General features: G+C 33.4%; 1 protein-coding gene across 6 annotated transcripts in view; it reads left to right on the top strand.

Moving 5' to 3' along the window:
• ERCC6L2 (ERCC excision repair 6 like 2) overlaps positions 1–26,875 on the top strand; it is a 154,350-nt gene that overhangs the window by 46,130 nt on the left and 81,345 nt on the right. For all 6 annotated transcript variants that reach the window (XM_033411421.2, XM_033411420.2, XM_004283032.4 and 3 more), the window contains exons 5-11: positions 4,659–4,820; positions 5,221–5,428; positions 11,174–11,314; positions 12,546–12,659; positions 13,528–13,647; positions 18,543–18,614; positions 19,232–19,377. In XM_033411421.2, coding sequence (XP_033267312.1) covers positions 4,659–4,820; positions 5,221–5,428; positions 11,174–11,314; positions 12,546–12,659; positions 13,528–13,647; positions 18,543–18,614; positions 19,232–19,377 — 963 coding nt within the window. The remainder of the gene's footprint in view (positions 1–4,658; positions 4,821–5,220; positions 5,429–11,173; positions 11,315–12,545; positions 12,660–13,527; positions 13,648–18,542; positions 18,615–19,231; positions 19,378–26,875) is intronic.

Raw genomic sequence — 26,875 nt, 5'->3', positions numbered from 1 at the left:
CTTTACTGATTTTCTTTCTAATTGGCTTACAATTTCTGAGAGAGGAATGTTGAAATTTTCAATTATAATTATGGATTTGTTTATTTCTCCTTTCAGTTCTGTCAATTTTCAGTTCATATATTTTGAAGCTCTGTAATTAGGTACACACACATTGATGATTAGGATTTTTTCCTTATAAATTGATCCTTTTATCTTTAAAAATGTTCCTTTTCATATCTAATAATCTTGAAGTTTTATCTGGTATTAATATAGACAATACAGATTTCTTATATTTACTGTATGTTTATCATTTTCCAACTTTTTGTTTTTATCTGTTCCTTATATTTAAGGTGAGTGTCTTGTGGTTAGCATATAGCTGGGTCTTGCATTTTTATCCTTTTTGATAATCCCTGCCTTTTATTTGGAGTGTTTAGTCCATTTATATTTAATGTAATTATTTTGTAAAGTTGGATTTAGAGCTACCATTTTTTGTAAGCTCTAGGATTTTATTTTACAAGCTCATAAGTTTGCCTGTTACTATTTCCTGGATGCTGTCAGAAGACAGGAACAATCTGAGGCATGAAGTTAAGTAACTTACCCAAGCCTACAACAGCTAAGTCAGTCGTGGACATGAGATTTAAACCTTGATTTTGGGCTTTTATGCAATGTATTATGTAAGAGATATTCTATAGTTAGATAAATGTAATAAATTCATTTATCATAGCAACAGTCATTTTAATTTTTGTTTAACTGCTCCTTTAGACTGTGAGGTCTTTGATATAGAATAATTTCTGTATTTCAGTGCTTATTACACTTCTAGCATATAATAGTGTCAAGTGGTTATTTTCTGTGATTGTTATAAATATTAAATAAGAATTCTAACATTTCTGTGCAAAATTAGAAAAATCAAATGTTACAGTTTTTGTTGTATTTAGTTTTCCTTTATTTGTTTGAATGGCTTTATTTTTAACAATATTCAATATAATTTATATTCAATCTGAGTAAATATTAAGTAATTTTTGTGAGAATGCTCCATATGATAGACCAGGATTAAACATGTATCATAGATAATCCATAGAGTAGATAAACACTCTATGAGTGAGCTGTATCTCTTTGTTATTACTGTTATGTTTTACTTCATTTTTATTTTTATCAAAGTTATATATGCATATTATTTAAAGAGCCAAATATGAACACAGTTCACTCCTGTCTGCCACCCGCATTAGCTGTTCTTCAGAGACAGTCACCTTCAACTCTTTAACTTATCTTCCTAGTTTTTACTTCCATATCTCAAAGAACATGTTTATGCTGCAACTTAAAAATTATCCTTTAAGTTTTTAACATCACTTGTTGATTTCCTCTTAAGGAAAAATGAAGATCTTGCTGTATTTTGCCCTTCTTTTGCTTACTTTACAGTGTCCTGGCTGGCTATTTTGTGGGATAACGAATAGTATATAGGAGCTCCAACAACTTCTTAAACAGACTGTTGAACATTTACCTAACTCCAATTTCCAGAAGCATCTGGTGCTACCATTTAAGAAAGAGCTCAATAATATGAATCAGATTGTTTCTTGGCTTTCTTTACTACTGGCATGGGATACTCCTTCCTCTGTTTTTATAAGTTGTCTTGTTCATCTTCTTCCCTGCTTTTAAAATTTTGTGATTGTTTTCTCCTCTTTTCCTTTGTTCTTGATCTCTTATCCTTTTTCAACTTTATATTAAGAAAATGATCAAACCTTTAGAAAAACTGAAGTAATAGTACATGAACATCTATATACTCAACACCTGTAGTCACCAGTTGTGTGTGTGTGTGTGTGTATATATGTTGGCAAGATATAAGGTAATGTGTGTGTGTTGACTATTAAGTCTGTTTAGTCTCTTCTAATCTAGAACATTCCCTCAACTTTATTTTTTTATTATAAGACATTTTGAGGGGACCAGGCCAGTTGTGTTTTAGGATGTCTCACATTAGATTTGTCTGATTGCTTTCTCAAGGAGTTATGTATTCCTCTAACATATGTAGTTTTGTAAGCTGATTTTGTTCTAAAGACTTAATTAGCTTCAGGTCAGACATTTTTGACAAGAATACTTCATAAATGATGCTGTGGACTTCATATTACATTATTTCAGGTGATATTAATGTCAAGTTGTTCTACTATTAATGTTGCGAAGTTTGTCCCATAGGCTAAGGAGGTGATCATCAGATCTCTCCATTGTAAAGATATGTTTCTCCCTTTACAATTAGAAGTACTCTGTGGGTTACGCTTTGCTACCATTTGAATATCCTGGTCCCTCAATCCTTTTACTTAGTGGTATTAGCATACAGAAATTATTCTTGCCTGAATCAGTTATTTTATTGGGTTTTGCAAAATAATATTTTCCTAAGTTTATCATTTCTTCTACACTTATTAACAGCATTCTCCTATAATTAGAAATTAACTATAATTTCAACCGGCAAAGCAAGGTGAGTGATGCTTCATTCTTTTGCTTTAATTTCCAATTTTCAGACTAACAAATTGGTACAATGGTCATTCGCAATGATAGCAAAGTTTCTCTCCCACTCCCCAACCCCTGTTTTTTGAGTATCACTATGGACTCATAGATTATTGAGGTACAATTGACATGCCATAGAATGTACCCATTTTAAGCATAGAATGGTTTTTAGTAAATTTATAAAGTTGTGCATTTATCACCACAATCCAGTTTAAGAACATTTCCATCACCTCAAAAAGTTTTTTGTTTTCAGTCAATCTCTGGTCCCATCTCATTCCAGGCAACCACTAATCTGCTTTCTGTCTCTAGATTTGCCTTTTCTGGAAATTTCATATAAATTTCATACAATATGTAGTCTTTTGTGTCTGGCTTCTTTCACTTAATATGTTTTTGGGGGTTCATCATGTATGATGTTTCAGTAGTTATTCCTTTTTATTGCTAAACAGTAATATTTTGTGTGTGTGTGTGTATATATATATATATATATATATATATATATATATATATATATATCTCATTTTGTTTGTCCAGTGAATGGACGTTTGGATTGTTTCCACTTTGGGGCTATTACCAATAATGCTGCTCTGAACATTTACGTACAAGCCTTTGTGTGAATGTAAATTTTCATTTCTCTTGCATAGATACTTAGGAATGGAATTGCTGGGTGGTATGAGGAAATTTAACTTTTTAAGAAACAGCCATACTGTTTTAGAAAAATAGCTGTACTTTCCCAAAAGCAGTGTATGAGGTTTACAGTTTCTCTTGCCAGTACTTAATATTGTCAGTCTTTTTTTGATTGACAGTCAAATAGGTTTTCGGTAGTATCTCTTGGGTTTTTTTTGCATTTTTCTAATGATGACTTTTTTTTTTTTTTTTTTGCTGTACGCGAACCTCTCACTGTTGTGGCCTCTCCCGTTGCGGAGCACAGGCTCCGGACGCACAGGCTCAGCGGTCATGGCTCACGGGCCCAGCCGCTTTGCGGCATGTGGGATCTTCCCGGACCAGGGCATGAACCTGTGTCCCCTGCATCGGCAGGCGGACTCTCAACCACTGGGCCACCAGGGAAGTCCAATGATGACTTTTTTATGTGCTTATTTTCCCTTTGTATATCTTCTTTGGTGAAATGTCTATTAAAATCTTCTACCCATCTTTTTAATTGGATTGTCTTAACTTCAACTGTGTTGTAGTAGTTCTTTATATAATTCTGTGTACAAGTTCTTTATCAGGTTATGATTTGCAAATATTTTCTCCCAGTCTGTAGCATGTCTTTTCATTTTCTTAATTGTGTGTTTGGAAGAGCAAAAGTTTCTAACTTTGATGAGGTCCAACTTATCAAAATTTTTTATTGACCATGCTTTTGGTGTCATATCTAAGAAATTCTTCCCTAACCCAGAGTCACAAGATTTCTTCCTACATTTTATAACTTTTATAGTTTTAGCTTTATATTTAGGTCTGTGATCTATTTTTAGTTAGTTTTTGTATATGGTGTGAGGTAAAGGTCTAAAGTAAATTTTTTCATACAACTCCTGGGTTTTTATTTATTCAATGTTTTATACTATCCTATAGTCATGCTTAAATTTTCTAATTAGTCTGGCTCCTGTGTCCTTTGGACATGCCCCCATTTGTCTTTGAATACATCTGTGCTTTCTCACTCTCCAGTATTTCCCCTGCTGCACACCTGAAATCAACTGTTTCACCATGGGAATCTGCTTCCTTTTAGTGGATTGACCACTATGGTTGTTCATTGCTACTGGGGTAACAATCAATTCTAAACCTTTTTAGCAGACAGAGCTATGTAGTACAACTTTTAAAAATCATGAGTTTATATTGATATTTTTTCATTCGTAATTAACATGGTAAGTTTTGCTTCTTTTATATTTATTTCTCTGTTTTATTACTTTTAGAAGATTCCTTTTTTGTCATTTTAGTCATGTTTAAATGAGTTATTTCATTTCATTGTTACTAAACAAAATCTCTATTTCTTTTTATCTTCCTACACATTTAATTTTCATGGGTTGTCCAAAGCTGTGATCATTTAAATAAGGAGGTGAGAATTCCGTGGAATCAACAAAGAGTAGAGGAAAAAAACTGCAAAACTTCGGTAGAGAAAGCTGCACTCTAAAAATTATATAGACTAAGAAAGGGAAGTTTTTTCAACCTTTCCTCCCTTTTTCCTCACTTTATAGTTTGGAATGGTCAGCTGTCATTGTAGATGAAGCTCATAGAATCAAGAATCCAAAGGCTAGAGTAACAGAAATTATGAAAGCTTTAAAATGTAATGTCCGAATTGGCCTCACTGGAACTATTCTTCAGAACAACATGAAAGAATTGTGGTGTGTTATGGACTGGTGAGTAAAAACACTTTTTATTTTTTGGAAAATTATTTAATACTTCCTTAACTTAATGTTACCGTGTTTCCTAATTATTTGTTTCTGAAAAAAAATTATCTGTTTACAGAAGTGTTTGATCCCAAACATAGTATTCAGAGTATAGTGTCCCATGAAAGCCTATCTTTATTATTCTTGGTCCCTGAAGTAAATATCTGAACTAATTTACCAGTTCCATCATCTTCTTATAGTTGTTCACTAAAATTGTCATAAAGACCATTCTGCTTTCTTGCCTTTTGTTATTGTTATCATTAATAAACAAGTGACTTAGTATATTTCTTAAAAGCGAAAAGAAGTTAGTGATTTCCTATTTAGATAGTTTAATAAAGCCTTAACATTTTTTCTTATTGCCTTTATAAAGGGCTGTGCCAGGACTCTTAGGTAGCATGATCCACTTCAAGAAGCAGTTTTCTGACCAAGTAGAACATGGTCAGAGACACACAGCAACAAAAAGAGAACTAGCTACTGGCCGAAAGGCCATGCAAAGGCTTGCAAAAAAGATGTCTGGATGGTTTCTCAGGCGTACCAAGACTCTAATCAAGGATCAGTTGCCTAAGAAGGAAGACCGGGTGAGAACAGCTTTTGTGTATATTATGAATTTCTTGTCGTGTTTCATTTTTTCTAAAAATATTCCTTTTGAAGAGAAAACCTATCTCCTGTGGTATTTTATGAATATAGATTTTTGCCTTTTACTCAGTATGAAAAAAAGTTATATGCAGAATTTCATAAAATATTAATTGAGCCCAGTCATCTTCCTCACTAACTTTACTAACATTTTATCTAACAGGTTTACTGTTAATATACATTAAACTCATTTCTCTTATTTTAGAACAAGAAGGTTTTGATATAATTCTTCCTCAATGAAGGAAGAAGAACTTCTTTCCGTAATGTGTTTTCTGTTCATATTTTGTCCTTCCTGTACTGTGTACCATCTACAACCCAGTATACTCTTTGGTAATTTAATTCTAACTACAGGCCAAAGTTGTTAAAAGCTTTTTTTATATAGGTACATTTCTTGTAGAATGCAATGTACAGTTACACAACTAACCTAATTTTAAGAAATTGTAGGAAAATTACAATTACATTCTGTTAATTGTACAAGAAAATTTGAGGTGTTAACCTTAAGAAAATTTTTATAAAATATAGTGGTCTTTTATAGTTTTTAATCTTGTGGTTCTTCTAGCTCAGGCAATGGAATAAAGTTTCTAAAAATTACTGTGAATTAAATCTAATTAATATTGTCCTCAATAGGGGCAGTCCTATCAAATACCCTAATCTTAGGATATCCTGTTGATTATTATTTTTAGAAATAGATTTGAAAGGAAAATATGATCTTGATATGCAAGTTGGGGAAACTGATACAACATTTGACTTTTTGATCTAAAGCATATATTATCATTCAATTGGAATACTTCATGAACCCCACTTTTTTTTAACATATTGAAGTATAATTGCTTTACAGTGTTGTGTTAGTTTCTGCTGTATAACAAAGTGAATTAGCTATATACATACGTATATCCCCATATCCCCTCCATCTTGCATCTCCCTCCCACCCTCCTATCCCACCCCTCTAGGTGGTCCCAAAGCACCAAGCTGATCTCCCTGTGCTATGCAGCTGCTTCCCACTAGCTATATATTTTATATTTCGTAGTGTATATATGTCAATGTTACTCTCTCACTTCGTCCCAGCCTACCCTTCCCCCTCCCCGGGTCCTCAAGTCCTTCTTTACGTCTGTGTCTTTATTCCTGTCCTGCCCCTAGTATCATCAGAAACATATTATTTTTGAGATTCCATATATATGTATTAGTATATGGTATTTGTTTTTGTCTTTCTGACTTCACACTGTATGACAGACTCTAGGTCCATCTACATCACTACAAATAACTCAATTTCATTTCTTTTTATGGCCGAGTAATATTCCATTGTATATATGTGCCACATCTTCTTTATCCATTCATCTGTCAATGGACATCTAGGTTGCTTCCATGTTCTGCCTATTATAAATAGTGCTGCAGTGAACATTGTGGTACATGACTCATTTTGAATTATGGTTTTCTCAGGGTATATGCCTGGTAGTGGGATTGCTGGGTCAGACGGTAGTTCTATTTTTAGTTTTTTAAGGAACCTCCATACTGTTCTCCATAGTGGCTGTATCAATTTACATTCCCACCAACAGTGCAAGAGGGTTCCCTTTTCTCCACACCCTCACCAGCATTTATTGTTTGTAGATTTTTTGATGATGGCCATTCTGACTGGTGTAAGGTGATACCTCATTGTAGTTTTGATTTGCATTTCTCTAATGATTAGTAATGTTGAGCATCTTTTCATGTGTTTTTTGGCAATCTGTATATCTTCTTTGGAGAAATGTCTATTTAGGTCTTTAGCCCATTTTTGGATTGGGTTGTTTGTTTTTTTTGATATTGAGCTGCATGAACTGCTTGTGTATTTTGGAGATGAATCCTTTGTCAGTTGCTTTGTTTGCAAGTATTTTCTTCTATTCTGAGGGTTGTCTTTTCGTCTTTTTTACGGTTTCCTTTGCTGTGCAAAAGCTTTTAAGTTTCATTAGGTCTCATTTGTTTATTTTTTGAACCCCACTTTTTAAATGTTTTGTGTAATTTTAGTTATATATCTAGTAGGAACAATAAATTTTAAGTATATGAAGAAAGAGTTGTGCACAGAGTTTTAGAACTTGGTCTCTGAAATCAAATACCATAGGCTTCAATCCTGGCTCCCCTACTTACTAGTTTTATCACCTTGAGCAATTTGTTAAATCTCTCAAAACTTGATTTCTTTATCTTTTTTTTTTTACGGTACGCGGCCTCTCACTGCTGTGGCCTCTCCCGTTGTGGAGCACAGGCTCCGGATGCTCAGGCTCAACAGCCATGGCTCACGGGCCCAGCAGCTCCGCGGCATGTGGGATCTTCCTGGACCGGGGCACAAACCCGTGTCCTCTGCATTGGCAGGCGGACTCTCAACCACTGCGCCACCAGGGAAGCCTTGATTTCTTTATCTTTTAAATGGGAATGATGACAGTGGTGCTTGCCTCACATGGTTGCTCTGAAATATGTGATATGTAAGCAGTGTTCAGTGAATATTACTACATGTTTTAGTAACAACTCAACAGTAAAATACTTTGGAATATATTTAACCAAAGAGGTGAAAGACACGTATGCTGAAAACTATGAGACATTGATAAAAGAAACTGAAGAAGACACAAATAAATTGAAAGATTCCATATTCATAGATTTGAAGAATTAATATTAAAATGTCCACACTACCCAAAGCAATCTACAGATTCAATACACTCCCTATCAGAATTCCAATGACATCTTTCACAGAAATAGAAAAAACAATCCTAAAATTTGTATGAAATCACAAAAGACCCCAAATTGCCAAATAAATCCTAAGAAAGAAGAACAAAGCTGGAGGCATCACATGTCCTGATTTTAAACTATATTACAAAGCTACAGTAATCAAAACAGTATGGTGCTGGCATAAAAACAGATACATAGACCAGTGGAATAGAATACAGAGCCCAGAAATAAACCCATGTGTAAACAGTCCACCACTATTTTAGAAGGGAGACAGTACTGAATGGAGAAAAAAAGACAGTCTTTTTGATAAATGGTGCTGGGAAAATTGGGTATTCACATGCAAAAGAATGAAATTGGATTCCTGTCTTACACCACTCATAATAATTAACTCAAAATGGATTAAAGATTTAAATGTAAGACCTGAAACTATAAAATTCATAGAAGAAAACATAGGGGAAAACCTCCTTGACATTGGTCTTGCAATGATTTTTTTAAATTAATTAATTAATTTTTGGCTGTGTTGGGTTTTCGTTGCTGTGCACAGGCTTTCATGGCTCGCAGGTTCTAGAGCACAGGCTCGGTAGTTGTGGCGCACGTGCTTAGTTGCTCCGTGGCATGTGGGATCTTCCCAGACCAGGGCTTGAACCTGTGTCCCCTGCATTGGCAGGCGGATTCTTAACCACTGTGCCACCAGGGAATTCCTTGGTAATGATTTTTTGGATATGACATCAAAAGCACAGCAACAAAAACAAAAATTAACAAGTGAGATTACATCAAACTAAAAAGCTTCTGTACAACAAAAGAAACAATCAACAGAATGAAGAAGCAGCCTATTGAATGGGACAAAATATTTGCAAACCATATATTTGATAAGGGACTCATTTAGAATATATGAAATCTCATACAACTCAATAGCAAAAAACCAAACGATCCAATTAAAAAATGGGCAGAGGACCTAATAAACAGACTTTTTTCCAAAGAAGACACACAGATGGCCAACAGACCCATGAAAAGATGCTCTATATCACTAATCATCAGGGAAATGCAAATCAAAACCACAATTAGATATCAGTGCACACCTTTCAGAATGACTGTTATCAAAAAGGCAAGAGGTAGCAAGTGTTGTGATGATGTGAAGAAAAGGGAACCCCAGTGCACTGTTTGTGGGAATGTAAATTGGTATAACCACTATGGAAAATGGTATGGAGATTCATCAAAAAATTAAAAATAGAACTACCAGCAATCCCACTTCCAGGTATACAGTCGGTCCTCTGCATCTGCAGGTTCCACATCTGCAGATACAGAGGACCAAGTATACTACACTATTTTATATAAGGGGTTTGAGCATACACAGATTTTGTTAAACATAGGGGAGGTGGGTCCTGGAACCGATCCCCCGCAGATATTGAGGGATGATCGTGTACCTGAAGGAAATGAAATTACTCTTGAAGAGATACCTGAACTCCTATGTTTATTGCAGCATTATTCACAATAGCTAAGATGTGGAAACAACCTTACTGTCTGTTGACAGATGAATGAATAAAGAAAATATGTATGTATATAGAATGGAATATTATTCAGCCATAAAAAAGAAAGAAATCTGTCATTTGTGACAACATGGAGGGCATTATGCTAACTGAAATAAATCAGAGAAAGACAAATACTGTATGATCTCACTTATATGTGGAGTTTAAAAAAAAAAAAAAGCTACACTTACAGAAACAGAGAGTAGAATGGTGTTTGCCAGAGGCTCAGGTTTAGGGGAAATGAGGAAATGCTGGTCAAAAGGTACAAAGTTCCAGTTATAAGATGAATAGTTCTGGGGATCTGATGTACAGCATAGTGACTGTAGTTAGCAATACTGTGTATACTTGAAAGTTGATAAGAGAATAGATCTTCAATGTTCTCACCACACATACAAAAAGTAATTATGTGAAGTGATGAATGTGTTAACTAACCTTATTGCTGTGGTAATCATTTTGCAATAAATACACATATCAAATCATAGTGTTGTACACTGTAAACTTACACAATGTTGTATGTCAAATATATCTTAGTAAACCTGGAGGAAAATAATAACTCAGAATTTCCCTCTGTACCTTAATCGTTGACCCCATCTTCAGTATTCTCATGTGCACCATGCATCTTTTTTTTGCAGTAATATTCTATTGTAGTGATACACACATATAAATATTTTAAAATAGGTGGCTTTTCCCCTATTCACATTCCTCAAAGTCCTGATATGGATATATTTAGTTTTATGACCTTGGTTACATACAGCTATATGTAGAAGAATTTTACCAATTTCCAGGACTACCAGAAATATAAGGCAAACTGTATCCACTATAACTTTGTGGCATTGTTTTCTTATATTTTTTTCTTTTCTTGAATTTGGGCACAAAGTAGCAACTTCTACAAGTTTTGCTTTTATGTGTATTTACTTAATTTTTATCTTTACTAATCTTGGGAATTTATAGCAAGATATCAAATGCAAATGCTTTATCCTGTTTTCAGTAATAGGAAGTTTTTAATTTTTTTCTAAATTTTCAAGTAATTCAGTAAGTATTATCCATACCATTGTTCTAAAAACCTTCCCTTTTTCCTTTTCTAGTTTTTTTTTTGACCTAAACTTTAATCACTTATTTGCATGATGGGCTAATAATATAGACCCCTGAAAAGACCCACAATAATATGTTGAGAAATTTATAAGGAAATTACATACTTTTTTCATATTTTGATTTTTTTAATTAAAGAACAAACTATGAGATTTATTTGGAAAGTAACTTATAATTTGTATACTTTAGGGTAGGGTTGTAGCATAGAATATGGGAGAATTAGGAGAAATTTTCTTATATTCTCCTATGTATAATGATGTATCCAGAAAAAATATAAATTTATGAGCAGTTTTCACTATTACAGTCTATGAAACCTGATGTGCATTGTGATTATTATTGCTATGAAAAAGATACTAATAGTTACCTTGTATTTTATCTTGGCAGATGGTATATTGTTCTCTGACAGATTTTCAGAAAGCCGTCTATCAAACAGTATTAGAAACGGAAGATGTGTCTTTGATACTTCAATCTTCTAAGCCTTGTACCTGCAGCAGTGGCCGAAAAAGGAGAAATTGTTGTTATAAGGTAAGCATTTCCGTATGATATCTTTACTATCTTGCTTTTGATTACAGAGTACTGTATTCTAATAGTATCAAAGTAAGTAGCAGATAAAATAACTTTTCCTCACATGGTTCTTTAGTTTTAGTAGCTGTAATTTAAGAAAAGGGAATAATTTTCCAAAAGATTTTACAATATCAAATAGTAATCACAGCAAAATACAATATTCAGTATCTTTTCTTTTTTTTTTTTTTTTTTTGCAGTACGCGGGCCTCTCACTGTTGTGGCCTCTCCCGTTGCGGAGCACAGGCTCCGGACGCGCAGGCTCAGCGGCCATGGTTCACAGGCCCAGCCGCTCCGTGGCGTGTGGGATCCTCCCAGACCGGGGCACGAACCCATGTCCCCTGCATCGGCAGGCGGACTCTAAACCACTGCGCCACCAGGGAAGCCCTTCAGTATCTTTTCAAAAAACTAGTTTTTAAAAGCTCCAATTTTATATCTTCCCTTTCAGCTGTTACTGGGAAGTATCCTGCTTTAATCTTGAAATTTCATTTCATTTCCAGTAAATTTCTCATTATCAATGGATAATACTTCCTCTTTGATAGCAGGCTTAAAATATTCTGATCTGAGAGTGAATGTTAATTTAAAAGAAACTGTATCAGTACAGTAAAGTATTTTATTTTTATTTGGAAACAAATATTCATTTATGCTTTTTTAAAAAAATCTATGTATTTCCTGCCCCTTTTTCACCTTGCTACTTTATTATCAACTCATATCCACATGCATAGAGGGACCATAAGTAAATATTTATCTAGATTGGTATTTATTCCATATCTCATTTATTTTGCTGACTTTAACCACTTCACATTTTTGTAATAGCACAGTTTCCTAGAAAACTGGAATGGGTGAGCGGAGAGAGTAAAGGCTTCTATGTAGCACCATCACCACACTGTAGAGTTTTATGACCAGGAACCTCTTATGGCAGCATTTCTATCACTGTGTATACTTCCTGGAATGAGGACTTTCTCCCCTCTTTTATTAAAAACATCATTGTGTATGTTTCACCAAAACTACGATTCCACATTAGTGATTCATGGATATTTTTATATCAGTTGACCATTATTTTCTCAGAGCGTATTGTGCCAATAGTAACCGGATAATAAGTATTATTGTAAGTGGCATATTTTGTGATGTAAGTAGTTACATAGCTATGTTAGTCCCTTGCTTATTTTTATTTTCTGTACTTTTCTGGTTACAGACCAATTCACATGGCGAAACAGTGAAAACCTTGTATTTCAGTTACCTTGCAGTCCTTCAGAAGGTAGCTAACCATGTTGCATTACTGCAGGCTGCTAGCACCTCCAAACAACAGGTTTGGGTTGGCTTTTTAAATTTCTTTGTGATGCTATTTGGTATAAGTATTCTATATTTGGTATAAAATTTCTTAGCCAAATACCTTTAAGTTATTTTTGTATGAAATTTAAGAGGTAACTGACTTGCTTGTTTTTTTAATTTAGGTGTCAAAAAAGTATATGTACTTAAAATTTTAATCAAAGTGAGAAAAGTTAACCTTAAATTAAAATAACTTTTTTATGCCTCTGATAATGTTGATATATTTATTTTCCTAACATCTTTTGATATAATTACTAATTAAAGATATTTGATGAGCCAGTCCTAATTCCACTAATAATGTGTCTAATTACATTTATCTTATCTACTGGATTAAAATGAGGATTTATAATAATCTGTATATTAAATATTAGGAGTGCTTCCCAAACTAGCAAATATCAGTAATTTCAAAATTTAGGCATACATGCAGTCGTTTACTTTAGTCATTTCAATTGTGTCTTATTCAAAAGCACAATGTAAATAAAAAAGATCTTTTTAAAACTTTTTTATATAATGATTTTACATTTTCTTTTTGTGTGATAGGCTTGAGGCTGTTCAAATGTAATTTTAAAAGACTGCTCTTTGGGAAGTATTCAGTTCCTTATTTTGGAAATCTTTAAAAAAAGTTAACAGCAAAATTAATAGCTATATCACTATCTCAGAACTCATCAAAGCCATATATGATTAACATATCACTTTAAGGTTTTCTGAATTAGGAAAGGTAAAATCTTCAACCTAGGAAGGAATATATATTCCTTCTAAATAGATTTTTTTTCTTAAATGATTTCAATTTATACAGGTTTAAATTAAATTGTGTTGAGATTTCTTTTCTCCTACCTTTTCCCCTTAAGGAAACACTTATCAAGAAGATATGTGATCAGGTATTTTCCAGATTCCCAGATTTTGTGCAGAAAAGCAAAGATGCAGCCTTTGAAACACTTTCTGACCCAAAATACAGTGGAAAAATGAAGGTAAGTATTCTTCTTTCAGTTTGCATACACGCAAGGATGATATACAATATATTTATCAAATGGTATGACAGGGACACCAATTTATCAGAACAGATGCCCAATCATTCAGAAGAGATAGTGACCAAAGACAACTGGTATAATTGTATCAGCTCACTACGAACCCTGCGTATGATAGATTTCTCAGTTAGTAGTAGTTATATCAAGTGTACTTCAAACTTTCCTTATTGATGTATTGGATTCATGCCCTGTTAAAAATGTATGCTGTCACCACATATATAATATCTTGTCTTCAAATGTTTAAGGAAGTAATCTACCAGAAATAAAAATGTTAATGCCAAATAAGAGGATGAGGATAGCCAGTAGTTCCAAATTTGAGAAAGGAACTAACTACTTGAAGAGTTCAAGGTGGACAGGGCCTCTGTGTCTAGACCGAATTCTCTGGCTCTTGTTTTTACTTGCCGACCTAGATTGTAAGGTTGCTAAATCTCATTTGTGGCAAGTGGACATTTGCTGTATACCAGAAAACTGACCTGTTGGTGCTGCTCTTGATGGTGTATTACTGAGGGAGGGGTGTGAAAAGTAAGGCTCGGTTCTCCAAACATGTCCAGGCCTTTGGGCATTTCCTGTGACAGCTGTGTGAAATACAGCTTCAAGCCACCTTGCAATAGAATTTGTTTGTTTAACCCTTTAATAACTATCAAGAAACTTTATTTATGGATTCAGATTTTTACAGAACAATTCCCAATTATTATGTTTTAATTAAGAAAAAATAAATTATTTCTTTTGGCAAAAAATAAAAAGGAAGTAATTTAAAATAGTCAGGTTTTTTTCCCCTTAAAATGCACATATTCTTAAAACATAATGTACATAAGCACACAATAGTTTAGTTTGCTTGGACGTCTAAATTCAATGAAATAAAATAAAAGCTAGGAAGAGTACCTTAAAAACTTGTGTATTTTTTTTACTGAGATGTAATTGACATCTGACATTATATTAGTTTTAAGTGTATAATATAATGATTTGATATATATTTGTATATATTGAGAAATGACTGCCCCATTAAGTTTAGTTAACATTCATCACAATACATATTTACAATGTTTTTTCTTGGGCTGAGAACTTTTAATATTAGCCACTTTCAGGTATCAATGTGGTATTGTTAACTATAGTTACCATACTGTACGTTACATCCCCAAGAACTTATTTGTCTTATAACTGGAAATTTGCACCTTTTGACCACCTTCACCCATTTTACCCACTCCCCACCCCCTGCTTCTGACTACCACTAATCTGTTCTCTGTACCTATGAAGGTTTTTTCTTTTTAGATTCCACTAAGTAGGATCATACTGTAATTGTCTTTCTCTCTCTGACTTATTTCACCTAGCACAGTGCCCTCAAGATCTAACCATGTTGCCACAATGGCAGGATTTCCTTCTTTTTCGTGGCTGAATAATATTCCTTGTGTATTTTATACACACACACACACACACACACACACACACACATATGTATCACCTTTTCTTTATCCATTCAGTTGTCAATGGACATTTATATTGTCTCCATAGTTTGTCTATTGTAAATAATACTACAGTGAATCTGGGGGGGGTGCAGATATCTTTTCAAGATTGGTTTCATTCTTTTGCACATGGCTGTCCAGTTTTCCTAGCACTATTTATTGAAGAGAGCCTTTCCCCATTGTATATTCTTGTCTCCTTTGTTGTAAATTAAATGACCATATATGCACAGTTTATTTCTGGGCTCTCTATTTTGTTCCATTGATCTATGTGTCTGTTTTATGCCAATATCATACTGTTTTGATTATTTTGGCTTTGTGATATAGTTTGAAATCAGAAAGTGTGGTGCTTCCACCTTTGTTCATCTTTCTCAGGATTGCTTTGGCTTTTTGGAGTTTTTTGTGGTTTCATACGAATTTTAGGATTGTTTTTTTCTACTTCTGTGAAAATCATCATTGGAATTTTGATAAGGATTGCACTGAATCTATAGATTGCTTTGGGTAGTATGAACATTTTAACAATATTCTTCCAATCCATGAGCATGGAATATCTTTCCATTAATTCATATCTTATTCAGTTTCTTTCATCAGTGTCTTATAGTTTTCAGTGTACAGATCTTTCACCTCCTTAGTTAAATTCATTACTAGTTATTTTACTCTTTTTGATGTAAATGTAAATGGGATTCTAATTCCACTTTCTGATAGTTCTTTATTAATCTACAAAAATGCAACTGAGTTTTGTATATTGATTTTGTATCTTGCAACTTTACTGAATTTATATATTCTGACTTTTTTTGGTGGAGTCTTTAAGGTTTTCTGTATATAATCTCATATCACCTGCAAATAGTGACAGTTTTACTTTTCCTTTCTGATTTGGATGCCTTTTTTTCTTCTTGCATAATTGCTCTGGCTAGGACTTCCAGTACAATAAAAGTGGCAAGAGTGAACATCCTTGTTTTGTTCCTAATCTTTGAGGAAAAGCTTTCAGTTTTTCATCCTTAAGTATGATATTAGTGTGGGCTTATCATATATAACCTTTATTATGTTGAGGTATGTTCCCTCTATGCTCACTTCGTAAAAATTGTGTATTTTTAAAATAAATAAGTTTGTGTTAGAGAGAACGTCCTATGATTTATTATCACAGCAAATAATTCAAATCTAACAATATTTCCTAACAATAATATTTTTGTCATCCATATTGACTTTTATTTAATTATTTTTAAATTGAGAAATGTAAAAAGCCCAGTTAGTTTAGAACTAAGCACTTATAATCCTATAATTTAAGCCAATAGAATATTTCCAGAAATCATGGCCTTCTCTGAAAACTTCATTATTCATGGCTATTTATTTAAATTTTATTCATTGTGATTCTTCACTAAAAATTTACGACTCTTGAAATTAAATGGAATTTTATTACTCTGTACTTTATATTCTTATATATCCATTAAGTATATGATTTAAAACATACTGTTAGAGTTACTTATTTAGGAATAACAGTGTTTGATTAAGATAATTATTACATTTATTTTTATTATGATTTTTAGAAGGGAATTATTGCCAGAGCCTGGGTGTGTGTCTTTATATGAGAAGGAAGCCTGTACTTTACTTGTTTTGTGGGAGAACACCAATAAAACAGAGACTGATGGTAGTAAGCTAGGGATATGTTTTCAAGACTGTGTTTCATCATTTGATTAGCAACATCATCTCATGATCTAGTAATACAAAACTTACAGGCTTATAATGGAATTATTTCCTGTGGGGTTAAGAACTCCAAATTGCATGTACTTCTTGAATTCAGGTGATAAACAATCCTAGATCTGCTTCTTTTATTATAGGTTAGCTGGCAACTGCAGTTTATTTGTGGACATAATACCTACTGTACCCATCATAGCCTCAAAGCTATACTCATGAACTCCAGCTCTTTCTCTTAAGTGCCAAGGTCGTTTTTGACCTCAACTACTATTCAAGGGGATGGGCACAAAGTTGCACTCATTCCCCTGATGAGAATCCTCATTTTCCCTTTAATTCCCTTGGGAAATGCCACAGAGTCTTATTGTGGAGGGTGGAAACAAGACTAGGAAACCCAATTTAGTGCTGTTGGAATCATACAAGGGTCATGTATTCATTAGCCAAATATATCACCCTAATGCAATATGTTAATAATAAGGGAAACTGTTCAGGGAAGAGGCCGAAGTGGGGGGAGGGAGGGAGGGAATCTGTGGGAGTTCTCTGTATACTCAGTTCTTCTGTAAATCTAAAATTGCTCTAAAATATATTAATTTTAAAATGTTAATGAATTATGTGAAATTCAAATGCACATGCTTTATTCAGTTATTTTATTAAAAAATAAAGCTAATACAATTAAAATTTACTTTATATGTTCTCCAAGTATCAAAATAATGTTTACCTGATCTGTGACATTTTTATTTACCATTTGCTTGGTTGTCTGAGTAGCTTTTTTTTTTTTTTTTTTAACTCCACAGCTTTTTTTTTTTTGAGAGATTGTTGTGTAGAGGTCAGAGTTAGCACAATGTCTTTTCTTGCTCAACTATTAAGAATTTTATGTTGAGTATAAATTTTTTTATTTAAAAGTTTAAATGTTTATCATTTAATAAATAAAATTAGTTTATTGTATAGTTCAGTAAAACCTTATACTTAGTACAGAAAATTCCTTTTCTTTCCTTTGTGGTTTGCTTTTCCACAGTGTTCTGGAGCTGTCATTGCCAGAGTGGAAATGCCTTTTTAAAAATAACAGTACTACTCTCATACACAGGTTTTGGATTATTTGTTTCCTTCCTAAAAGCGCTGCATATGGGGGCAAATTATTGGCATTTTGAGGTCAAAATCAAATCTGGAATTCAGGGCTTACTGTAAATAGAGAAACGGGAGAAAATGAGAAGAGGTGTATATCTGACTGATTATTCTGAGAAAATAAATATCAGAACTTTTAGAACCTAGGTGAAATTAAACACATTTTATTATATCTATCTAGAGAAAACTTAAATACTTCCTAAAAGGAATGCTGCTCTGTAATTTAGTTTCTGAACATATTGTAGGTATAAATAAAGTGTATTTTGGAAATTAAATTAATCCATTTAAATGCATCCCATAATCTAAAATGCTTCCTTTTTATTAAAACCAGATGAGATGAAATAAAAGTCTTTGAGAACTTTACCTCATTATTAACAATATGATGATGAATTTCATGTAATATCTAATACTTTATTTCTCTAACTTGGAAAATATGAAGGGAATTATAAAAGATAACTGAGATTATATTGTATAAAAGTAATTTTTAAGAATATTTCAAGTGATGTTTATATGTATATAGTATACTTTTTGTTGAAACTGGTTCACTGATGTTCTCTGGTTCCCTTCCAGGTCCTTCAGCAGCTTTTAAACCATTGTAGGCAAAACAAAGATAAAGTTCTTCTTTTCTCCTTTTCCACCAAGGTGAGTTTTGTCTGAAGCATATTCTTGATTGGCTCAACCCTAATTCCTGAGGCATAAAGTCTAAGAGATAAAACAGCATCCAGCCACATTTACTATCTTATGTATCTTCTGTAGGAAATGGTAATGAGGTAAGAAATTTTAAAAGAGATACTAAAATTTCAATTATATCAGAGTTGCTTACTGTCAAATAGCAAACTCAAAGATAGATTTCTAATTCTCTATTGATGTTTTTGTTAATAATTAAAGTGTTCTTTAAGACATTTAAGAAATTTTAGAATGTGGAAAATAGCAAAAATAATGTAATATATTTACATAAATGAGTTAGCCAATACTTTTCTTTTTATTCCGTTTTAGTTTAAAAAACTAAAAATTGATTTTTTTCCCCTGAAAGATTGATTTTTTCTTTTTTTAAAACAAAGATTGCTGAACACTAAAGTCAGTTTCAGTATAATGGGAAGATATATGTGAGTCAGAAATTAGAAAAATATTTGTTGCTCTTGTAATTATAAGAAATTGTGACCAGCAATATTAATACTTAGTAAAGCTCATCTCTATAATGGTATGAAACTTATTAAACCATGAATTTGTCTTTGCACGTCTCTGTATCTTTCCTTTAGTTGCTCGATGTGCTGCAGCAATACTGTATGGCATCTGGGCTTGATTACCGACGACTTGATGGAAATACAAAATCAGAGGAAAGAATCAAGATTGTGAAAGAGTTCAACAGTACACAAGATGTTAACATTTGCCTTGTCTCCACAATGTAAGAAAATAAAATTTGATAACTTGATTTTTATCTAATTGCTTTTAAGATTTAAGGTAATCTTTAAACTATTACTGGATTTTCAGTGGTTATGCTTGTATTGCTTTGTTTCATTTAGCTTTAAGAAGAAGCAACAAAAATGCTGTTAATTTTGACTGAAATAACAATATCTTGAGTTTTATCTAAACTTTTCTCTCAGTTCCCTTATCACTGAATTCTCTTTATATGTCTGGCTTTATTTTTTTCTTTATTTTTATTTTTTGCGGTACACGGGCCTCTCACTGTTGTGGCGTCTCCCGTTGCAGAGCACAGGCTCCGGATGCACAGGCTCAGCGGCCATGGCTTATGGGCCTAGCTGCTCTGCGGCATGCGGGATCCTCCTGGACCGGGGCACAAACCCGTGTCCCCTGCCGATGCAGGCGGACTCTCAACCACTGTGCCACCAGGGAAGCCCTGGCTTTATTTTTTTAAAATCCAAAAAATGGATGTTTCCTCAGAAATTTTCGGTACTGTTTTGACTCATGTCTTGTGGTTAGAGCAATCAGACTTAATTGCATAATCAAGCTATTAATCAAATAGCTGAGAATGATAGGTAGCAGTGGTTTTCGAACTGTGAGCAAGGAGCTCTTGAGAACCCACAGTGCTTAGTGGGCCAGGAGTTTCCCTCCTCTGTCTCTACCTGGTCTCAAGCAGAGCAGCTCAACATTTATAGGTTTTATAAAAGTTAAATCAGTTCTAACACCTATTTATGAATCTCTCAATAAACTTTTTAAGAAATACACTCACTTTAGAGAAAGATTTGATATAAACACCTAAGATTAATCCCTTTTGGGGGGGTAACAAATCTGTAACTTTCAACATCTAATGTAATAAGTATTTTATAGATGTGCTTCCACTATCTTTCAAAAAGAATTTCAAAGGACTTTTATTTATTTTAAATTGAAGTATAGTTGACTTACAGTGTCATTTGTATTAGTTTCAAGTGTACAGCACAATGATTCAGTTATATATATACATATATATGTGTGTGTGTGTGTGTATATATATATATATATATATATATATATATTCTTTTTCAGATTCTTTTCCCTTATAGGTTATTACAAAATACTGAGTATAGTTCCCTGTGCTATAGAGTAGATCCCCGTTGGTTACGTGTCTTATCTCTAGTAGTGTATATATGTTAATCCCATCGTCCATCATCTTAATATATCCCTCCCCTCCCTTTCTCTGTGAGTCTCTTTCTGTTTTGGAAAGTTCATTTGTATCTCTTTTTTTTTTTTTTTAGATTCCACATGTAAGTGATATCATATGATATTTATCTTTCTCTGTCTGGCTTACTTCACTTAGTATGATAATGTCAAGGTCCATCCATGTTGCTGCAAATGGCAGTATTTCATTCTTTTTTATCACTGAGTAATATTCCATTGTGTGTGTATATTATATATATATATATATATATATATATATATATATATATATATATATATATACATACTACATCTTTATCCATTCATCTGTTGATGGACAGTTAAGCTGCTTCCATTTCTTGGTTATTGTAAATAGTGCTGCAATTAACACTGGGGTGCATGTATCTTTTCAAATTATAGTTTTCTCTGGATATATGCCCAGGAGTGAGATTGCAGGATCATATGGTAGCTCTATTTTAGTTTCTTAAGGAACCTCCATACTGTTTTCCATAGTGGCTGTACCAATTTACATTCCCACCAACGGTGTAGGAGGGTTTCCTTTTTTCCATGCCCTCTCCGGCATTTATTATTTGTAGACTTTTTGATGATGGCCATTCTGACTGGAGTGAGGTGATACTTCATTGTAGTTTCGATTTGCATTTCTCTAGTAATTAGTGATGTTGAGCATTTTTTCATGTGACTGTTGGCCATCTGTATGTCCTCTTTGGAGAAATGTCTGTATAGATCTTCTGCCCATTTTTTGATTGGGTTGTTTTTTGATATTGAGCTGTATAAGCTGTTTGTATATTTTAGAAAGTAATCTCAAGGGACTTTTAAAATAAACATATAAAATACAGAAAATGGAAAACTAAGTCAAAATAAAAATTACTTTGGGAACTCTCTGGCAGTCCAGTGGTTAAGACTTGGCACTTTCATTGTCATGGTCTGGGTTCAATCCCTGGTCAGGGAACTAAGGTCCCACAAGCTGCACGGCGTGGTCAAAAAAAAAAGAAAATAAGAAAAGAGAAAAAAAATTACTTAAAATGAGGAATCAAGTGTTATATATGATGAGTGAGCTACTTAACTGTTGAGCACTAAAGTTCTTGAATTCTTGCAACTAAGGCCCAAGCAGAGAAGCTCTAGATTTCCATTTTCCTGTGAATGAATTCAAGAAGTAATTTCACACATAAGTCCTTAAATACAAAGTATTAAATGACATAGAATCCTGTCTTGAGCTAAGTTTTATAAGACACACATAAGCATTCTTATTTTTTGAATAATGTTTTTTTAAAGTAATATCTGCAAATCAATCAATGTGATATACCACATTAACACATTGAAGAATAAAAATCATATGGTCATCTCAATAGATGAAGAAAAAGAGTTTGACAAAATTCAACATCCATTTACCATAAAAACTCTCAGCAAAGTGGGTATACAGGGAACATACATCAACATAATAAAGGCCATATATGAAAAACCCACAGCTAATAATATACTCAATGGTAAAAAGCTGAAAACTTTTCCTATAAGGTCAGGAACAAAAGAAGGATGCCCAGTTCTCACCAATTCTATTTAACATGGTACAGTGATTCCTAGCCGCAGTAATCAGATAAGAAAGATTAAAAGACATACAAATTGGAACAGAAGAAGCAAAATTGTCAGTATTTGCAGATGTCATGATTCTACATATAGAAAACCCTAAAGACAGATCTCAGATCTTTGTGGTATTACAACATTGTTTTCTGGTATTTAGTGTTGCTGAATTTTTGTCTGTTGCCAATCTGATTCTCCTTCCTCTTTGTGAACTCACAAGAGTTTCTCTTCATCTGTTGTATTCTGAAATTTCACAGTGATATTTGAGTCTTGGTCTGGGGTTTTAGTTCATTTATTTTGCGGGGCATAATCCGAGGGCTTGTATTTTTCAACTCTGGAAAATTCTCTTTGATTATTTCTTTGACGATGGCTTCTCTTCCATTTCCTTTGGTATTTCTCTCAGACACTAGGTTATCTGATTTTAGGGCTCCTACAATGATTCTTTTTTTTTTTCCGGCCGCACTATGCAGCTCGTGGGATCTTAGTTCCCCGACCAGGGATTGAACCCTGGCCCTTCGCTGTGAAAGCTCGGAGTCCTTACCACTGAACCGCCAGGGAATTCCCTACAATGATTCATTAAACCTCTGAACTTGGACTCTTACTTCATATTTTTATCTTTTTTGCTCTATATTCTGAAAAATGTCATTTTCTGATGTTATTATTTTATTTTAAATAACTGATTTTGTCTTTTTTTTTTAAGCCCTTGTTCTCTGAATTATCTTTATTCTGAAATGTCAACACCTTAAAGCTTTGCTTTCCATAATCATCTCATTCAATTAATTAAGGAAGGGTTATCTGGCATTTTTCCTTGGGTTGGGATTTTTATTGTAATCACTGAATTTATAAATGACTTTGGAGAAAAGTGACATTTTAATGCTATCGAACCTTCCTATCTACGAACATGGTATCTCTTATATTTAGGTTTCTCAGAAGTATTTGTTCAAGTGACTACTTCATTCGACCTTTTATAATAGTTAATACATAACAGTAAAATTTAATTCATTGACAGAATTTTTTTGTGGAATATTAAGATATGGTTAAAATATATTTTTTTACATATTTATTGACACAAAATAGAATGTGGAAGACCTAAGGAATGAATAGCCTGCATGTTTATTAGCAATCTATCTTAATACCATTCTTCAGCTTGAACAGGGCTATAGTCTAAATATTTTATTGCTTAAGGAGTAAGCCTTTGCTGTTATCCATATGAGAGGAGTGATACGTTTGAAAGTTGATGATTCTGAGTTGTATTATCGTCAAATAGAGAATCATCTCATCTCTAGAGATAGAGTTTAGAGATTATTTTTTTCTTTAAAAGAAACATTGCCTCTGCTTTAACTCGGACAGTCTTAAGTTGTAACTTCAGAATATCTTTGAAGATTGTTACCTCAAGTGGTGACCTTCCTGTGACTCATTTAGGGCATCTGAAATAAATTCATGCATATCTTACTGACAAGAAGCTAACTGAACAGTTGACTAGACTTACTTTTGGTGTTAAGTGTTAGAGAATATTTCTTGATTTCCAATTTTATTTTGATATAACTGGTTGATTTTTCACATAACTAGTCTAATTATATAATCTTATGAACCTTGTTTCTTCAGAATTTTCCCCATCACCATAGTAGGCAGATAAACTTCTAACTTCTCTTCTACTTGTTGGGTATCTAAATCCCACCCACTCCCGTAATTTACCCATTTTTTAAATCCTTTCCCAAACTTCCTCTTTATCCCACCTAACTTCTTTCTTTGAGTTTAAGTTTCTGTGACATCTTTATGCTGTTGCCTCTAATAAATAATTTTCCAAAGGAGAAAATTCAATTTCTATTGAATATTGAACAAGTCAGGATACTTGGGTTTGAACCCAGACACTGGCCACCTCAGAGACCTTGAGCAAGTTAATCGGTATTTCAGATTCTTAATTTTCTCATCTGTGAAATGAGAATAATAGTTAGCTCATAGAGCTGTGTTGAGGATGAAAGAATAGAATATATGAAAATATCTTGCACCATTCCTGGTATATAGTAGATGCTCAATAAATGTTAATTTTTTTCTATTTTGATAGAAACTGTATAAGAGAAGATTATTAACATTTTCCCTCCCTGGATGGTTAGTATCTAGTGTAAAGCATTATCTAAGTGTGAGTTACATGATGGTCTAAGCATCTGAAAAGGGAAAATCAGCAAGAGAAAGCCTCAGTGAAGGCTTTGAAGGTTGAGATTAGAAAAACGAAGAAAATGATTTTATTATTGGATTTTAATTTTACCTTCCCTTTAAAAAATACAAAATTTTATCATTATTATATAATAAAATAATTATTAAGTGTACGGTGTTTAGACCCAGAAAATTCAAAACATGAGAAGATAACAGTTATTTTTAGGTAAAATCTAATATGCTATGCAGGCAGCTGAAATCTTTAACTCAGTAGACAAGCATTTTATATATTCAGTTTTGCTAAAAGATACATTTAGAAAAGATATCTTTAGAAATAAACTTCATTCCAAAATGAATTATTTGTATTCTGACATGTTTTGACTGATAGAAAAATGAATCTATCAAATTCATTAAGCAATATCATATTTTAAAAACTGTCAAAATATACATATATCTTTCATGGTTTCTTTTCATTGTATCTTTTAACAACAGGTCAATTAAATGAAGATAAAGCTTTGGCTTTCCAAAGAATTGAGGGGTTTTAAACAGGAATGGCATACTTAGTTTTCTATATTCTGTGCTTAGTATTATTTTATGTAATGTGGGGATGGATTTAAGGTCTGAGGTAAGGGAAGACAGGAAGCCACTGAAGTAATACATACAGGTGTGACATAAAAGCTTGACCTAGGGCAAGTGAAAATAGGAATGGAGAAAGGACTCATGAAAAAAACATTTTTGAGGTAAATTTGACAGGACTGGATATTGGTTGACTTTTTAGTTGTTTTATTTTATCTTTCCTCTAAGTCTGTTGGTGACAAATTCTCTTAGTTTTCCTTAATCTGAGAATGTCATGATTCCCCTTTCATTCCTGAAGGTTATTCTTGCTGGATATAAATTCTGGGATGATAGTTCTTTGAGCACTTGAAAATGTACTGCTTCCTCCTTACCACCTTGGTTTCTAATGAGAAATCCACTGTCATTTGATGTTTCCTTAAAAGTTGTGTATCATTTCTCTCTGACTGCTTTCAAGAGTTTTTCTTTGTCTTTTGTTTGCAGAAGTTTAATTATGCTGTATTTTAGCATAGGTTTCTTTGGGTTTATCATTCTGGGAGTTCATGCAACTTTCTGCATTCTGTAAGTTTATCTCTTTTCCCAAATTTGGGAAGTTTTCAGCTATATTTCTTTCAATATTTTTTCAGTCTCACTCTCTCTTTTCTCCCAGGACTACAATGATAGAAGTGTTAGCTCTTCTGTTACTGTCCCTCAGGCCTCTAAGAATGTGGGTTTTTTTTTTTTCAGTATATTTTCTTTCTGTTGTTCAGATTGGGTAAATATCAATAATATTGAACTGCTTTTATGTTTATTGATTCTATCATCTGTCATCTCCACTGTACTATCAAGTCCATCCAGCAAGTTTTGTAATTCAGTAATTTTTCAATTCTAAAATTTTCATTTGGTATCCTCTCTTTCTTTGCTGAGACTTTCTATTTTTAATTGTTTCAAGCATATTTGTAATTATTTTTTGAAGCATTTTTATTGTGGCTGCATTAAAATCCTTGTCAGATAATTCCAACATCTGCTTCTTTGCAGTGTTGTCGTATGTTAATTGTCTTTTCTTATAGAAATTGAGATTTTCCTAGACCTTGGTAAGACTAGTAATTTTTTATTGTATGCTCGACATTTTGAGTATTATGTTATGAAACTCTGTATCTTATTTAAAACTTCTGTTTTACCCAGACACCATGCCAGCCACATGGGCTGGAAATCCGTGTCTCTTGCTTGGCCTCTGTTGACACCCTGAGTTTGAGGCACTTCATTGCTATTTCTCCATGGCTTCCACCCACACTACAGAGGGGCCTGGTTATAGCTGGGCAGAAATGAAAAGTTCCGGCTCCTCAATCAGTCTTCTCTGACACCACCCGAGTGAGAATGAGAGGTACCTCATTACTGTCAAAGGTGGAATTTAGTCTCCTCACTTAGCCTTTGCTGACCAGGTTAGGGTTGGAGCCACACATTTTTTTTCTGTGGTGTTTGCAAGAAAGAATAGGCTGTTCATTATCTAACATTTTTCTGTCTTAAAACTCTGTATCTTTCCTGGTTCTTTGGCTAAAGGAAGAAGGCTTTTCTTGGGGCTTTTTCGGTCTGTGACTGTTGGCTGCTGGCATTTCCAGTTCACTGGCTTCTCCAGAACCCAATCTGGGATATATTAGTCAAAAATAAAGCCAGGGAACTCACTGCCATGTCATTCCTTAGGTTTTTGTGGTCTCTAGCCAATTTGTGTTCTCTCTACCTTTCATAATCTTGTGTTTTATTTTATATATAATGCCCAGGGTTTTTAGCTGTACTTAGTGGGAGGAATAAGGAGAAGCACATTTTTTTTAAGTGTGTATATTTATTTAGCTGGAGTATACTAGCAGTTTTTAAAACTTATGTTAGGAAAATCTTCGAGAATAGTATTTGAGTATCCAAAAAAATGTAAAAACCAGCACAACCTACTTACATGGTCTCTAATGCTCAAATTTCTTAGGGATATTCTAGAGTGGTACAAAAAAAATTGT

The sequence above is a fragment of the Orcinus orca genome, chromosome 6 (assembly GCF_937001465.1).
Source record: "Orcinus orca chromosome 6, mOrcOrc1.1, whole genome shotgun sequence".
Taxonomy (NCBI): domain Eukaryota; kingdom Metazoa; phylum Chordata; class Mammalia; order Artiodactyla; family Delphinidae; genus Orcinus; species Orcinus orca.
The sequence above is the reverse complement of the archived record's forward strand: the minus strand, read 5'-3'. Positions and strand labels throughout refer to the sequence as shown.